The 15,970-nt window shown below is 44.1% G+C and overlaps 1 protein-coding gene across 1 annotated transcript in view; it reads right to left on the bottom strand.

The window, feature by feature from the left end:
- The window catches only part of LOC143930645 (transient receptor potential cation channel subfamily V member 5-like), a 95,490-nt gene that overhangs the window by 2,005 nt on the left and 77,515 nt on the right, over nt 1–15,970 (bottom strand). Inside the window, exons 11-15 of the mRNA XM_077455140.1 lie at nt 13,485–13,561; nt 12,151–12,316; nt 10,049–10,115; nt 8,253–8,521; nt 6,112–6,218 (exon numbers count right to left, since the gene is read on the bottom strand). Of these exons, the coding sequence (XP_077311266.1) occupies nt 6,112–6,218; nt 8,253–8,521; nt 10,049–10,115; nt 12,151–12,316; nt 13,485–13,561 (686 nt within the window). The remainder of the gene's footprint in view (nt 1–6,111; nt 6,219–8,252; nt 8,522–10,048; nt 10,116–12,150; nt 12,317–13,484; nt 13,562–15,970) is intronic.

The following is a 15,970-nucleotide window of genomic DNA, read 5'->3' as shown; positions in this document are numbered from 1 at the left end:
TTAGAGCAACCCCTCCTGTAGTAATGTAATGGGGGGGGGGGGGGTTAGTATCTATATAAAATGCCAGCTGTGGGAGGGGCCCAGAGAGTCCAGAGTATGTGAACAATACACCTCAGAGCTGCAAGTTGTGAGCCTGAACTGAGCTGAGCAAAAGTGCCCTATTCAGGTCCGAATTCCCAGGTGAGGTGGTACGGATCATGGGAGAAATAGTTGTAGCTGCCCTATCTCCATTGACCTTTTTTTTGCAGGCCCTGTAGCGGGGTGTTTATGGCCTTAGGGGCCTGGACAGAGTCCTCTGATGTGAGAAATGATGGAGGCCTGGAAATTGGTATGTCATCTTGGAGTGTGCCTGGTTGGGCAAGGCTATAGAAGGGACATTAGGAGGAGATTGGTATACTGACGAAAGCACCTTGTCCCCTGACCCTCAAACTTGTCTCTTGTGACTCAGGAATGGAAGCCTAGGATTCTTCATACCCAAAAATTTCCATAGGCGAGGCTTTAAAAGCCCTTACAGTTCTTCCATTTTTTACATGTGTAAAGCAATCAGTGTTTCCTTATGTAGGTGCCCTTGGCATGTGCATTTACATACATATGTGCGTGTACTTGGGGGCAGGGCAGAGCGGGCACAATATATATATTTTTTAGGGGGGGGGGTCAAGTGCTTGGGTGTACCTTTAATTTTTTACACTTTTTTTTACTTATCTTTATTGTTCTTTTCTTTTTCCAAGAATTTTATTAAGTGTAAAAACAATACAGCAAAAAAAAAAACATATGATTAACAGCTGTTACAAAAGGTAAGACATATAGAGCTTGTTGTACATATAATAGCTCGCATAACAGTGAAAATCAAGAATGAACTTTAAGATCCTAATATAATTGTCGAACCACCCGGACAGTGGGATTTGCACAAATATACATCTTTATGGGGGTCCGTTAGCTATATAACATGTTCGTTTCAGTAAGCAGTGAATGGTAATCATCTTACTATAAGCCAAGGAGAAGGAGGGGGGGGGTAGGGCGGAGGAAAAAGTAGGGGAAGAGGGGGGTGGATGAGAGGGGGGGGGATAGTGGGTTCAACTCCGCTGCTCTTAGTCAGAAGTAGGGGGTGAGGAGAACAATGCGATGGGTGGGAGGGTTGTGTGATCTTTATTGTTATCACATAGGGGACCAATAGCCTGCTATGTGCGCTATACATTTTTTAAATTTAACAGGACCTCTTCATTGAGTCATCAGGGGTCTATTAGACCCTTGACGTCTCCTCTGCACTCCACATAGGGTTTCTTCCCTGACCACAGCAACCAAGAAAAATGACAACCATAAGTGACCAAATAATTGTTGCTTCTATGTTCCTACTAGCTAAGGAAGATCAGTGAATGCACTAAAGCCCTGTATACACAGGCCTAATGCTGGCCAACATTGGCCTGTTCAATAAGTGTAATTCACTTGGTCCAATAGAAACTGGCCATTTATTCAGCTTTTGTCGGACAAGCATGCTTGAAAACCAGCAGCCAGCCAGGTCCAGATCAGCACTCTCAGCCAATGAGAGCATTGATTGGAGTGTTCTGGCAGAGGAAGGAGGGGCACACCCCCTTATCATATCACAACAGTTTGGCGAGGGAGATTTCTATACTAACTTCGAATAGTTAGTACAGCGACTGACCTGAGTTGACAGGTTTTTTTTCGTTCAACCAAAAAAAAAAAATGAATAGTGTGTGCCAGGCTTAACCACTTTCAGACCGGACCATTTTGCTGGTAAATGACCAGAGGTCTTTTTACACTTTGGCACTGCGCTGCTTTAACTGGTAATTGCGCGGTCATGCAATGTTGTACCCAAACAAAATTTGCGTCCTTTTCTTCCCACAAATAGAGCTTTCTTTTGATGGTATTTGATTGCCTCTGCGATTTTTATTTTTTGCGATATAAACGTAAAAAGACCGCAAATTTTGAAAAAAAATGATATTTTCTACTTTTTGTTATTAGAAAAATCCAATAAACTCAATTTTAGTCATACATTTAGGCCAAAATGTATTCAGCCACATGTCTTTGGTAAAAAAAAAGTCAATAATTGTATATTTATTGGTTTGCGCAAAAGTTGTCACATCTACAAACTAAGGTACGTTTTCTGGAATTTACGCAGCTTTTAGTTTACGACTGCCTATCTCATTTCTTGAGGTGCTAAAATGGCAGGGCAGTACAAAACCCCCCCAAATGACCCCATTTTGGAAAGTAGACCCCCTAAGGAAATTGATAAGAGGCATGTTGAGCCCATTGAATATTTTATTTTTTTGCCTCAAGCGATTGAATAATGACAAAAAAAAAAATTTTTTTTTTTTTTTACACAAAGTTGTCACTAAATGATATATTGCTCACACATGCTATGGGCGTATGTGAAATGACACCCCAAAATAAATTCTGCTGCTTCTCCTGAGTATGGGGATACCACATATGTGGGACTTTTTGGGAGCCTAGCCGCGTACGGGGCCCCGAAAACCAAGCACCGCCTTCAGGCTTTCTAAGGGCGTAAATTTTTGAGTTCACTTCTCACTACCTATTACAGTTTTGAAGGCCATAAAATGCCAAGATGGCACAAAACCCCCACAAATGACCCCATTTTAGAAAGTAGACACCCCAAGCTATTTGCTGAGAGGCATGTTGAGTTCATGGAATATTTTATATTTTGCCACAAGTTGCGGGAAAATTACAAACTTTTTTTTTTTTTTTTTTTTTAACAAAGTTGTCACTAAATGATATATTGCTCATGCATGCCATGGGCATATGTGAAATGACACCCCAAAATAAATTCTGCTGCTTCTCCTGAGTACGGGGATACCACATATGTGGGACTTTTTGGGAGCCTAGCCGCGTACGGGGCCCCGAAAACCAAGCACCGCCTTCAGGCTTTCTAAGGGCGTAATTTTTTGATTTCACTCCTCACTACCTATTACAGTTTTGAAGGCCATAAAATGCCAAGATGGCACAAAACCCCCACAAATGACCCCATTTTAGAAAGTAGACACCCCAAGCTATTTGCTGAGAGGCATGTTGAGTCCATGGAATATTTTATATTTTGCCACAAGTTGCGGGAAAATTACAAACTTTTTTTTTTTTTTTTCACAAAGTTGTCACTAAATGATATATTGCTCACGCATGCCATGGGCATATGTGAAATGACACCCCAAAATAAATTCTGCTGCTTCTCCTGAGTATGGGGATACCACATATGTGGGACTTTTTGGGAGCCTAGCCGCGTACGGGGCCCCGAAAACCAAGCACCGCCTTCAGGCTTTCTAAGGGCGTTACAGTTTTGAAGGCCATAAAATGCCAAGATGGCACAAACCCCCCCCAAATGACCCCATTTTGGAAAGTAGACACCCCTAAATTTAGGGGTACACTAGTGAGACTAGGTAATAAATGGCGGGTGCCCTGAAACTATAAAAAAATAACTAACCAACCAGCGTCACCTGTAACAGTTATATGGTGATCACTGGTGAAAGGGTTAACTAGGGGGCAATCAGGGGGCTTTATGCGGTAGTATATGGGGGTCCCTGGCGCTATAAAAAGCTGCAGCGAACCTAAATACCTACCTGCCTAACTAGCGTCACCTGTGACACTAATACAGCGATCAGAAAAACGATCGCTTATTAGGCTGGGTTCACACTGGAGCGATGCGGGAACGCCACGAATGCGCGGCGGGTTCCCGCATCGCATGCCTCCCGGCGGCAGTTCACACTGCCCTATGCGAACTGCTGGGAGTGTCAGTGAAATGTTACTGACACCCCCAGATCAGTTCGCATATCGCAGTGCGATCTGCAAACTCGGATCGCATGGTGTGAACACCCATGCGATCCGATTCTGCTGCGGGCCAAAAAAAGGGTCCCGTGCGAATTTGCGGCGGGTGCGGCGGGTGCGGCGAATGGCTGAACTCGAATCGCACAGAGATCGGATGTGATTTGCACTGCAGTGCGGTGCGAATCACATCCGTTCTCATAAACCGCTGCAATGTGAACCCAGCCTTAGTGACACTGGCGACGGGGGGTGATCACGGGGTTAAACCTTTATTGGGGGGGTTAGGGGGGTACCTTAGAACTAAAGGGGGCTAACCCTAACTGCCCTAACAGTTATTAGTCACAAATGACACCCGCCGGGTGATCAGGGGGTTAAACCTTTATTAGGTAATAAATGGCGGGTGCCCTGAAACTATAAAAAAATAACTAACCAACCAGCGTCACCTGTAACAGTTATATGGTGATCACTGGTGAAAGGGTTAACTAGGGGGCAATCAGGGGGCTTTATGCGGTAGTATATGGGGGTCCCTGGCGCTATAAAAAGCTGCGGCGAACCTAAATACCTACCTGCCTAACTAGCGTCACCTGTGACACTAATACGGCGATCAGAAAAATGATCGCTTATTAGGCTGGGTTCACACTGGAGCGATGCGGAAACGCCGCGAATCCGCGGCGGGTTCCCGCATCGCATGCCTCCCGGCGGCAGTTCACACTGCCCTATGCGAACTGCTGGGAGTGTCAGTGAAATGTTACTGACACCCCCAGATCAGTTCGCATATCGCAGTGCGATCTGCAAACTCGGATCGCATGGTGTGAACACCCATGCGATCCGATTCTGCTGCGGGCCAAAAAAAGGGTCCCGTGCGAATTTGCGGCGGGTGCGGCGGGTGTGGCGGGTGCGGCGGGTGCGGCGAATGGCTGAACTCGAATCGCACAGAGATCGGATGTGATTTGCACTGCAGTGCGGTGCGAATCACATTCGTTCTCATAAACCGCTGCAATGTGAACCCAGCCTTAGTGACACTGGCGACGGGGGGTGATCACGGGGTTAAACCTTTATTGGGGGGGTTAGGGGGGTACATTAGAACTAAAGGGGGCTAACTCTAACTGCCCTAACAGTTATTACAGTCACAAATGACACCAATGCAAAAAAAAAAAAAAAAAAAAAAAAATGACATTGGTGTCACTGTGACTGGGGGGCAGGGGTAATTGGGGGGGTGATCGGGGGGGTAAAGGGGGGGTGTGAGTGTGCCTGGCATGTTCTACTGTGTGTGTGAGTGTTGGTGCAACTTACTGATCCGCTCTCCTCCGTGTCGGAACGGAAAATACCGACACGGAGGAGAGAATACATCACTTCCTCTCCTGTGTTTACATTACAGGAGAGGAAGTGATGTCACCGGGGATTTCTATTCGTCGGGAGCGATCGCGAGGGGGTGGCCATGAATGAATGGCCGTCCCCTCGTCCGGGATCGCTCCCGTACGAATTCCGACCGCCGCAGGCACCGGGCGGGGGCCCGATCGGGCCCCCGACCCGCGGGAGGCAAGGGACGTACATGTATGTCCTTATGCCTGCCCGTGCCATTGTACCGACGTACATCGGCGTGCGGCGGTCGGCAACTGGTTAAAGGAGTTGTAAAGGTGAAAGTTTTTTCCCCTTAATACATCTGACAATACCGGCCTCCTCAGCCCCCCCATTATACTTACCTGACCGATCGAAAGTCCCGCGCTCGTCCATGACATCCTCTTCACCGATCAGCCTGATTGGTTACAGTGGATGGATTGAAAGCAGCGCAGCCATTGGCTCGCACTGCTGTCAATCACATCCATGACGCAGCGCGCCGAGGGCGGGGCCGAGTGATACAGCGAGCGGCTATAGCCACCAGTTGTATCACGGGAGCGCACCCGCAAGCACTCCTCATCATGTGAGGAAGCTCACGTGAGGTTGTGGAGTCCTTGTGGGAGGGAGCCAAGACAGCCGCCGAGGGACCCCAGAAGACCAGGTTCGGGGCCACTCTGTGCAAAACGAGCTGCACAGTCGAGGTAAGTATAACATGTTTGTTATTTAAAAAAAAAAAAAAATCCTTTACAACCCCTTTAAGGCTGGTCTTCCTTCTCTCTACCTGGAAACACCAACCGTGTGGAGAGCCACCAGATCACTTCCATCTGAAAGTAAACTTGTGAAATGTACATATTAGTTGTTTGAAACCCCCCATTACCACTGCCATATGAGGTACAGCGGTAGCAATAAAAGGGTTAAAATACATCCTGGAGCAATCTGCAAAACAGAGCTAAAAAGAAAAAAGCCAACTACAGCAATTCAACTCACCGTAAGTACCAGTGGTCTCCTAAGCCATATTCTGTGCCACAAATACCTGATCGAGGCCAGAGGAATCGTGGGAGCTTTCTCTCCAACATTACTGCAGTTGCAGCAACCTGATAAAAAGAGAGTAGAGATACATTTATATCTTTACTATGACAGTGCATTAACTTTTACAATACACTTCAATTCACCAACTCAGTCTTGCTGCCTTAACCTCCCCAACATTTCCAGAATTTGCCCCTTTCTGACAAAGAACACCACAACAACTTATTCACTCCTTGGTTATATCCCGCCTTGACTACTTCAACTCCCTCCTCACTTGACTACGTTTATGCAGGCTATCCCCCCTTCAGTCTATTACGAATGCTGTTGCTAGACTTATACACCTTACTATTGATCGGTGACTGCTGCCCCTCTCTGCCTATCCCTTCCCTGTAGCCCAACATATACAATTCAGAATACTAACCACAACACTGCCCCAGTTACATCACCAACCTCATCTGAAGCTATCACCCGAATTGCCCTCTCTGCTCCCCCCCCCAAGACCTCCTGCTCCCTTGTTACCTCCTCCCATGTTCACCTCCAGGGCTTGTCCAAAACCTCTCCTCTGGAACACCCTACCCCAGTATGTCCGGTCAGATCACCTTTAGGCGATCCTTGAAAACTTGTTTATTCAGGGAAACCTATCAGGCCTCCACCTAAAAACTGTACTTGAGTCCCGTCCATCAGATCATCCCCTGCAGCTATTACCTTTTGTACCAACTCCCCCTCCCTTTAGATTGTAAGCTCCATGAGCAGGGGCCTCCTGTTCCTTCTGTATTGAACGGTTTTGTAATTGTACTGTCCCCATTTAGATTGTTAACCACTTCAAAACCGCAGTACGTCTATTGACGGCCTGGGGTTTCGGTGGTTATATCTAAATGATGCCTGAGTCCACAGACATCATTTAGATATTGCCGTTTTCAGCCGGCGATTCCCTACACCATAAGAACGATCATAGCGGCTGTTCCGCCGCTTGATCGTTCTTACGGGCGGCGGGAGGGGACGCCCCCCCCTCCCGCCGCCCTCCGGTGCTTCTACCGACTCACCGTTTCCATCGGTGAGTCGGTCACAGGATCCGCCGGCCCCAGGATGTGATCATAGAGATTTCCGGTGGACTAGATTGTCCCCGGAGTCTCTATGATCGTTCGGAGGCCGGGCGCGATGTTATGACGTCACGCCCGGCCTCGTTATTCAAATTAACGGCGCCAATCTGGCTAGGAAGCCAGGATCGTTTTTTTTTTTTTTTGTTTTTATTCTGCCCAGCCTAGAGGTGAGATATGGGGTCTTATTGACCCCATATTTCACTGTAAATAGGTCCGATCGTGCCATATTCCTATTACAAGGGATGTTTACATTCCTTGTAATAGGAATAAAAGTCATCAATTTTTTTTTTTTTTTTTTTAAGTGTAAAACTAAAAAAATAAAAATAAAATTAACAATAAAAAAGAAAAAAAAAATTTTTTAAGCGCCCCTGTCCCCGTGAGCTCGCACACAGAAGCGAACGCATACGTAAGTCCCGCCCACATATGAAAACGGTGTTCAAACCACACATGTGAGGTATCGCCGCGAACGTTGGAGCGAGAGCAATAATTCTAGCCCTAGACCTCCTCTGTAACCCAAAACATGTAACCAGTAAAAAATTTTAAAGCGTCGCCTATGGGGATTTTTAAATACCAAAGTTTGGCGCCATTCCACGAGCGCGTGCAATTTTGAAGCGTGACATGTTGGGTATCTATTTACTCGGCGTATCCTCCTATTTCACATTATGCAAAAAAATTGGGCTAACTTTACTGATTTGTTTTTTTTTTAGCATGAAACTGTTTTTTTTTCTGAAAAAAACGCGTTCGAAAAATTGCTGCGCAAATACCGTGCGAGATAAAAAGTTGCAATGACCGCCATTGTATTCTCTAGGGTCTTTGCTAAAAAAACATATATAATTTTTGGGGGTTCTATGTAATTTTCTAGCAAAAAAATTAGGAATTTTACATGTAGGAGAGAAATGTCAGAATTGGCCTGGGCAGGAAGTGGTTAAGCGCTGCACAAACTGTTGGCGCTTTATAAATCCTAAATAATAATACAATTAATCTTGTGCCCCCTTGTGCTACCTGAGCTCTCCACAGCTCATCCCTTTCCTGTGCCACCCTCCAATGAGTGTCTCCCATCATGGCGATCAGCAGATTCAGCATCAGGAGGTTGGCGAGGATGGTGAAGGAAAAATATACAACGTGGAAAATAAATGGAAGGTCCACATCATAGTTGGTGGGGGCATTGATGACGTTGAGAAAAAACTCAAAGGTACTGAAAATAGTCATGAGGTAGTTGTAGAACCATCCAAACTTGCTGGGGTCTTCTGTCTGGAAGATGACATAAAATGCTGGCAGAAGGAAGACACAAGCAAAGAGATTGATAGACAAGATCAGTTACATTTTAATAAAGAAGAAGAAATGTAATTTTTCTAAAAACGTTTTTACTGTAAAATACAGGCTTATATCCATTCTGATGCATCAATGCATGGGAGTCACATTGTGGGAACAAGGGCTGCAGTGGTCAAAAGCGAGCCCAGGCTCCGAGAGGACCAGATGGACCTCTCTGCAATCTGTATATTGATTGCAATCATAGGTGTTTGCAAGCCTATTGCATTAAGGTATGCATCCCAAACCTCAATCACACATGCATGTATGTGTGTCTACATATATATGGCCCCTGCACATATGGCCCCTGTACATTGTTCTCCCTGCCGGCACAGGGAAAGAAGTGCGTAAGCACTTCCCTTATGGTAGAGCAGATAAGAGAGAGAGATCTTTCCCATCGCCCTGCCTGTACATAATGCTAATGCACACAAGGTGATTGGGGTGTGCCCAGGAACAGTGGGCACACCCTGTGTGCACGTCTATAATTGCAATGCATCCACAGTACAGCGTACAGCCCCAGCATCTTAAAGTTGAAGGGAATAGAGTCAAGTGCCTGCCTATCAGATGAGGCAAGAAAACAGTGGACCCAGAAGAACAGGAAGATAACAGCACTACTGGGGGAGGAGTGGATGTGGGGAGCTGATTGCACATTATGGCAAATGTTGGCTTGCCCCATTACAATTAAATTCTGCTTTAATCTGACCTTTTTGCAGTCCCTGCACAATCAGCATATACAGCTTCATAGAGGGTCAGCAGGTTTGTACATCTGTGCTGTGTAACTACTTCCTGTAGTATCAATTACTTCCAAACTACCAAGACAGGTTTGACCTTGAGAAATTTCTTAATACTGGCACTTTTTTTTTTTTTTTTTACAGCAGACTTGTCGTGCGGCAAGGACGGTGTTCCGTCATCACGAGCAACAGTGTCTAGGATCACCGTATAACAGACAAAAGTGGGGTGGGGAAAATTGGGCTGTTATAGCAATTTGTGGCTATGAAACTGAATTTCTCAGGTGACATTTATCAAAAAAATTGGAATTAAAGGGCAAGTTGGCACAAAACATTTCAGCATTTGCTAAGTTCTAAAACTTTCAATCACATGGTAGTCTCTTCTATCCCTGGGGGATTTGAGGGTTAGGGTTAGGCGAGATCTCTGCATTGGGTTCCCAGGTCTTCACACCCGCTGGGCCCATTATGAGGACTCATACAATCCCTGTTGGATTTTTTATTTATTTTATATTATGGAAAATGTAACAAGAGGAACTACGGCACACAAAAGGTTAGGCAGAAACACCCAACACTCCCAGGTGAACAGGAGCAAGATTATAGCAGGGAGATCTCACACTTGGAATATCTAAGACATATGAGAAGCCATGGACTGACTCCCCAGACTCTACCCATATTTATAATACCATTTTTGAGTCTACAGATTATTTAAGCTTTAATATCTACTGTATAATTATAATTCATCTTCAGAAATTCTTTACTTACTAGTTGCATATCCAAAAATTACCACAGCCATCAGCCAGCAAAACCGTAGCAAGTCTCCAAATATCATCTGCAGAAACCGAAATAGTTAGATTTTCTCATACACCCGCAATATTACACACAAAATTAGACGTCAGACAATTACCAAGGTCAGATATTATATGTCTGCATCCCTGATTGTGTGGGTTTTGACCAGTTCCTTTACTTTTTAAGCAGTTATTTACCTTGTCAATGGCCTAACTTAAAGTATATAATACACATTCTATGTTTCTAAACTCCTGAGTGTAATAGCATCCACAGTCCTACAGTCATAGATAATCTAATCCTCATTGTCAGGGCCTGTGTTGACAGGCTTCTGTTTGCATCAGATGGATTTTGCATTCCTATACAAGTCAATGGGGAATGGAAAATGTTTTTGAAGCAGATAAAAAGGGAGGTCCAGAGTAAAGGAGAGAAAAGACATGGATAGAGGGGCGACATGACAGGGGTTAAAGGGTTTGGGTAAAGTAGGGGTTTCAGCCAATTTGACAAGAAAACATAAGAGGTTTTACTCATTGATTGGTGTCTGGGACAGGAACAGGAGGAGCTACAGGGAGTAGCCAAGCCTAGGGGTTTTAAGAGGTTTTCGGTCATAGGGAAGCCATTTTGGAGAAAATTTCCCACCCTTCCTTCCCTTTTTTTCTTTTTATCATTTTTGCCCCCCCCCCCCCCCTTCCTCCTTTTCAGAGTAAGTTTTATTGTTTTATTTGTCACAGCAGCGAGCGGGGTACAAGGTACTGGTAGGTTAATATAAAAAAAAAAAAAACATATACTTGGTGGGGACCCGTATGAGGTATGGTTTTTCCGGAACTCATTATGTTGGTATCTGCGACTTGTTGTCTCTGAGCCAGTGCTGTAGTGGAAGGAGGTGTAATTAAGCTGGATGCTGGTATTTTCTTCTTTGATGCCTACCAGGAGTGGCATGGTGCCCGGTCCTGGTAGGTTAGTATGGGGCTAACATATGCTTGATAGGGACCCATCTGAAGTACGGCTCCCAGTATTTGGTCTGTTGGTATCTGCGACTGGTTGTCTCCGAGTTGGTGCTGTGGCGGCTAAAGGCCTTAATTAAGTTGGACGCAGGTATTTTCTTCTGTGATGCCTACTAGGAGTGGCAGGGTATAAGGTCCTGGTAGGTTAGTATGGGGCAAACATACAGTATACTTGGTATGGACCTGTCTGAAGTACGGCTCCCAGTATTTGGTATGTTGGTAACTGCGACTGGTTGTCTCAGTTTGGTCAGTGCGGTGGCGGCTGGAGGCCTAATTAAGTTGGACCTAGGTATTTTCTCCTTTGATGCCTACTAGGACCTTGAGGTTCCAGTAAAACGGTGTGGTGTGGTCATATGGTTATTTATAAGGCATGAAGGGAGTTATGGTCTGAGCAGAATTGAGACTAATAATCTTTAATACCCTAGTCATGCAGGTTAGATGGTGGTCAAACGTAGGTCAAGTGCAACTGTCAATGAATTCTGAATGATCTCAGAATCATCATAAACCAATACCATTAACCAAAGCCCAACAACCATTAACACAGGCCTTAACTCTGCTATGTTTACAGCTAGGGTGGATGGTAATATACTTCCAAAACTGAAAACTGCTTTGCAGCAGTGCTCCTCCGTGTGAATCCCAGCCAAGACACTATCCGCAAGGAGTTCACAGATTCTTCTCATGCTTGCATGGGTTCCTTTGGGTACTCCTGTTGCCTCCCACACTCCAAAGATATTCTGGTAGGTTAATAGGCTCCTGTCTAGATTGGCCCTAGTATGTGTATGTTAGCATGTGAGATATGGACCTTGGGTTGTTCCTCAATAAAATAAAAATATTTTTAAAAACTTGCTCATCAGGACCCATTTGTTTTTCCTTTCAGTTAATTTAATGGATGTGTTGCAAAGGAAAGCTCTACAGAACTGGGAGCAATTTGCTTTGACAAGAACCTTTCCAACATATACTATAGCCAATTCACAATGCAACACAGCATTTCTACATCAAACCATTCACATTGATTGGTCCCATCAGGTTGTACATGTCCAGCCCAAAGCTTACTGCCACATTCTTAAGTCAACTTACTTTATGAATCATGATGGTGAAAGGTCCAAGCATTTGGAATCCACGTGCAAAATACATGACATAGCACCAGCCCAGCACAAGTAATATGCACATCGGCACCACCTCTCCATCCGTGTCTGTCAGTCGGAGAACAAAGGTCACAAGCACCAAACAAGGGAAGGTGATTCTGTTGGCAGACAATATTTTAGTTGCTTTGCTCATATACTAAAAGTAAATATCAAAACCAAGAAACAAAAAAAATGCACCTTTAGGTTATTTAAAGTAGTTGAAAAGGCTAAACACAGCAAAACAGTCCTCACTCCCAACATTGCTATTAGGATTTCTAAAGTTATTCTGTAGAAAACCGTCTAGATAAAAATATACTTTGTGGTCACCTGACCACAAATTTTCTATGGTAATGCCTTTGCTGTGCAGATGCTGGGGTGCAGTGTGCCTCAGGGGCAGTGGAAGAGCACTGCCTTTTTAGCCAAAGTGACGCTGGGAGGATGAGAGGGGCTGCAGGGACAGGTCCACAGTTTTACTACTGAACCTTCCTCATGGATGGCAGAGGAAGCTTCCGACTTGCAGCGGCATGTATTTAGATGGGGTTCATGCAGATGAGTAAAAACGCTTACTGGAACTGCACATCAATGGCGGCACATTGGTGTAGTGGGTAGCACTCTCCCCTAGCAGTAAAAAGGGTTGCTGGTTCAAATCCCAACCACGACTCTACCTGCCTGGAGTTTACATGTTCTCCCAGTGCCTGTGTGGGTTTCCTCCGGGTACTCTCCAAAGACACGCTGGTAGGTTAATTCGCTTCTGTCTAAATTGGCCCTAGTATATGAATGTGAGTTAGGGACCTTAAATTGTGTAAGCTCCTTGAGGGTAGGGACCGATGTGAATGTACAATGTATATGCAAAGCTTTGCGTAAATTGACCGTGCTATTTAAGTACCTTAAAGTATAGTAATAGTAATAATGATAGCGATATAAAGTCAGCCCTAGCGTGGAACTGGAAACCAGCAGGACAATTAAAGACACAGCAACAAAGTTAATAAAAAAATTCCATATTACAAAAGTGAAACTTAAATTGTAGAAAGCAGAGGACGATTTTTATTTTTGACTGGAATTCCAATTTTAAGGGCTTATTTACACTTTTGATTAGAGGGTGGTAAATGTAAGTGGTGGAACCACATTTTTACAGCTCAAGAAACCCCTAGAAGCCTCTGGAGGAACCCTAGTTCAGAATGGCTGGTCTAACCAACCATACATGTTTATGGAGAGACCATGAGCAGGAAGATCTGATCTGATCTCCCTTTAGCCAACTTACATACATTTCTTCTCCGTGGTTCTTACATGATAAGTGTGAATGGTCCTCCGTGAACAGCTTGTGTGAAGTACCTTGGATCCCTTATCTGAAACAGGTCCGGAATCTAAAGAGTTTAGAGAAATGTTTCAAATTAATGGAATCATTTTTAACTCCTTTTTAAATTAAGTTTTCATCAACTGGCACAGGGTCTACCATAAGCAGTTTGTACCCATATAAAATAGATATCCTTTTTTTCTCCCAAATAGAGCTTTCTTTTGGTGGTATTTGATCACCTCTGCGGTTTTTATTTTTTGTGCTATATGTTGCACAAACAATTTTGAAAAAAATATATATTTCTTACTTTTTGCTATAAAACACATTCAATAAAAAAATAAATAAAAAACAATTATAATTTCTTCATCAATTTAGGCCAATATGTAATCTGTATATCTATTCTGCTACATATTTTTGGTAAAAATAAATAAATAAATCCGATATGTATATATTGATTGGTTTGCACAAAAGTTATACTGTCTCAAAACTATGGGATATTTTTTTTTTTTTTTACTAGTAATGGTGACGATCTGCAATTTACAGTGGGACTGTGACATTACGGTGGACAAACCAAACACTAAAGCCCCATACACACTATGAGATTTTCTGCTGAGTTTTTCCTTCAGATTTACCAAAACCATATAATATGAGGTCAAACCTTAGGAGTTTCAATTTGTATGCAATCAGGCAGGCCCTTAAATCAGCAGAAAATCTGATAGTGTGTATGGGGCTTAACTGACACCTCTGACACTTTTTTCGGGACCAGAAGAGAATTTCTTGACAAGTCTATGCTGCCAAAGCTGAAAAATGCAAAGTGAGCGGGGGCTCATTTAATGGTAAAAAAAAAAAAAGGGACAATGAAGACAAGTTCATTCTTAGGTTTCATTCAGGTGGTTGAACCAGGGCGTGACGGATGCCACACAGAGCTGTACTCGTACTGCACAGCAAAGCAGCAAAAATTAAACTGCATGTCACATTCGGCAGGCGATACCACCAGCAACGGCGCCCAATGGGGCCTGCGTATACCTGTGGCATTTACAGGGTTAATGGATAAGTTCTTGTAAACCTCAGACGTGAAATATGAACAAAGCATATCCCTCTATAGCAGCCTTTCTCAAACTTTTCAACACAGAAGAACCCTTGAAATATTTCTCCTGTCTCGGGGAACCCCTTCTAAAAATTTGAAATCTACAATTCATGATACATTAATGTGATGGTAAGTGGAAAGAATGGTCCTTACACTTGTGGTCATTGGGAAGAATTACCTCCTTACAGATAGCTAAAAAGATCAATGGCGTGAGTGGGAACTTATCTTAGAGGCAAAAATTGCCCAATGCTGAAGGAACCCCTAGCAACCTCTGGAGGAACCCAAGGGTTCCACGGAACCCTGGTTGAGAATCACTGCTCTATAGTGCGTACTTGTCTCAAACCAGAGACTTAAGCATAATTTCTGTCTGCTGCCTTGTTCCTCTGCAATCAACATAATGCACCTCTGACAGGTTTTCTTGACACCAAGAGAAAGATGGTGACAGGGAAGGGGGCTCCACCAGACTGACAACATCAGCTCTGTTCCTAGGTGCTGTGTGGAGGGGTGTGTGCCTTTCTTCCAATCAGCTCTCAGAGCTCTACTTATTGAGTGCTGCAGAGTGTAACCTTTAGCTCCCCGACCCCTGTTTTTTGAACACTCAGACAAACATTATAATTCAGCAATTTGACCAGCTGTAGAGAAGAGATAGACAGGTACACCTTATATAGGAGCATTTGTGTCATCTCTGTGTATCACCTGACACCAGTCACTTCACTATATATAAGAATTTAAAAACAGCTTTAAATAAGGTGGTGAGGTGGGGGACATACACTATATTACCAAAAGTATTGTGACGCTTGCCTTTTAACGCACATTGATTTTAATGGTATCCCACTCTTAGTCCGTAGGGTTCAATATTGAGTTGGTCCACCCTTGGCAGCTATAACAGCTTCAACTCTTCTGGGAAGGTTGTCCACAAGGTTTATGAATGTGTCTATGGGAATGTTTGCCCATTCTTCCTAAAGCACAAGGTCAGGCACTGATGTGGATGAGAAGGCCTGGCTCACAGTCTCCTTTCTAATTCACCCCAAAGGTGTTCTATTGGGTTTAGGTCAGAACTCTGTGCAGGCCAGTCAAGTTCCTCCACCCCAAACTTGCTCGTCCATGTCTTTATGGACCTTGCTTTGTGCAAGCCTAACCTTGTGGACAGCCTTCCTAGAAGATTTGAAGCTGTTATAGCTACAAAGGGTGGGCCAACTCAATATTGAACCCTACAGACTACGACTGGGATGCCATTAAAGTTCATGTGCGTGTAAAGGCAGGCATCCCAATACTTTTGGTAATATAGTGTATCACGTGCTTGCCACACCTCAAAAATTATCCATTTTCCAAAGGGGCAGCACATGTGATTAGGGTTTACATACACTTTAAGTATTCAAACACTAAAACAAA

This window comes from Lithobates pipiens, unplaced genomic scaffold (assembly GCF_037356315.1).
Source record: "Lithobates pipiens isolate NorthernLeopardFrog02 unplaced genomic scaffold, aLitPip1_a1.2 Scaffold_25, whole genome shotgun sequence".
NCBI classification, from domain to species: domain Eukaryota; kingdom Metazoa; phylum Chordata; class Amphibia; order Anura; family Ranidae; genus Lithobates; species Lithobates pipiens.
The sequence above is the reverse complement of the archived record's forward strand: the minus strand, read 5'-3'. Positions and strand labels throughout refer to the sequence as shown.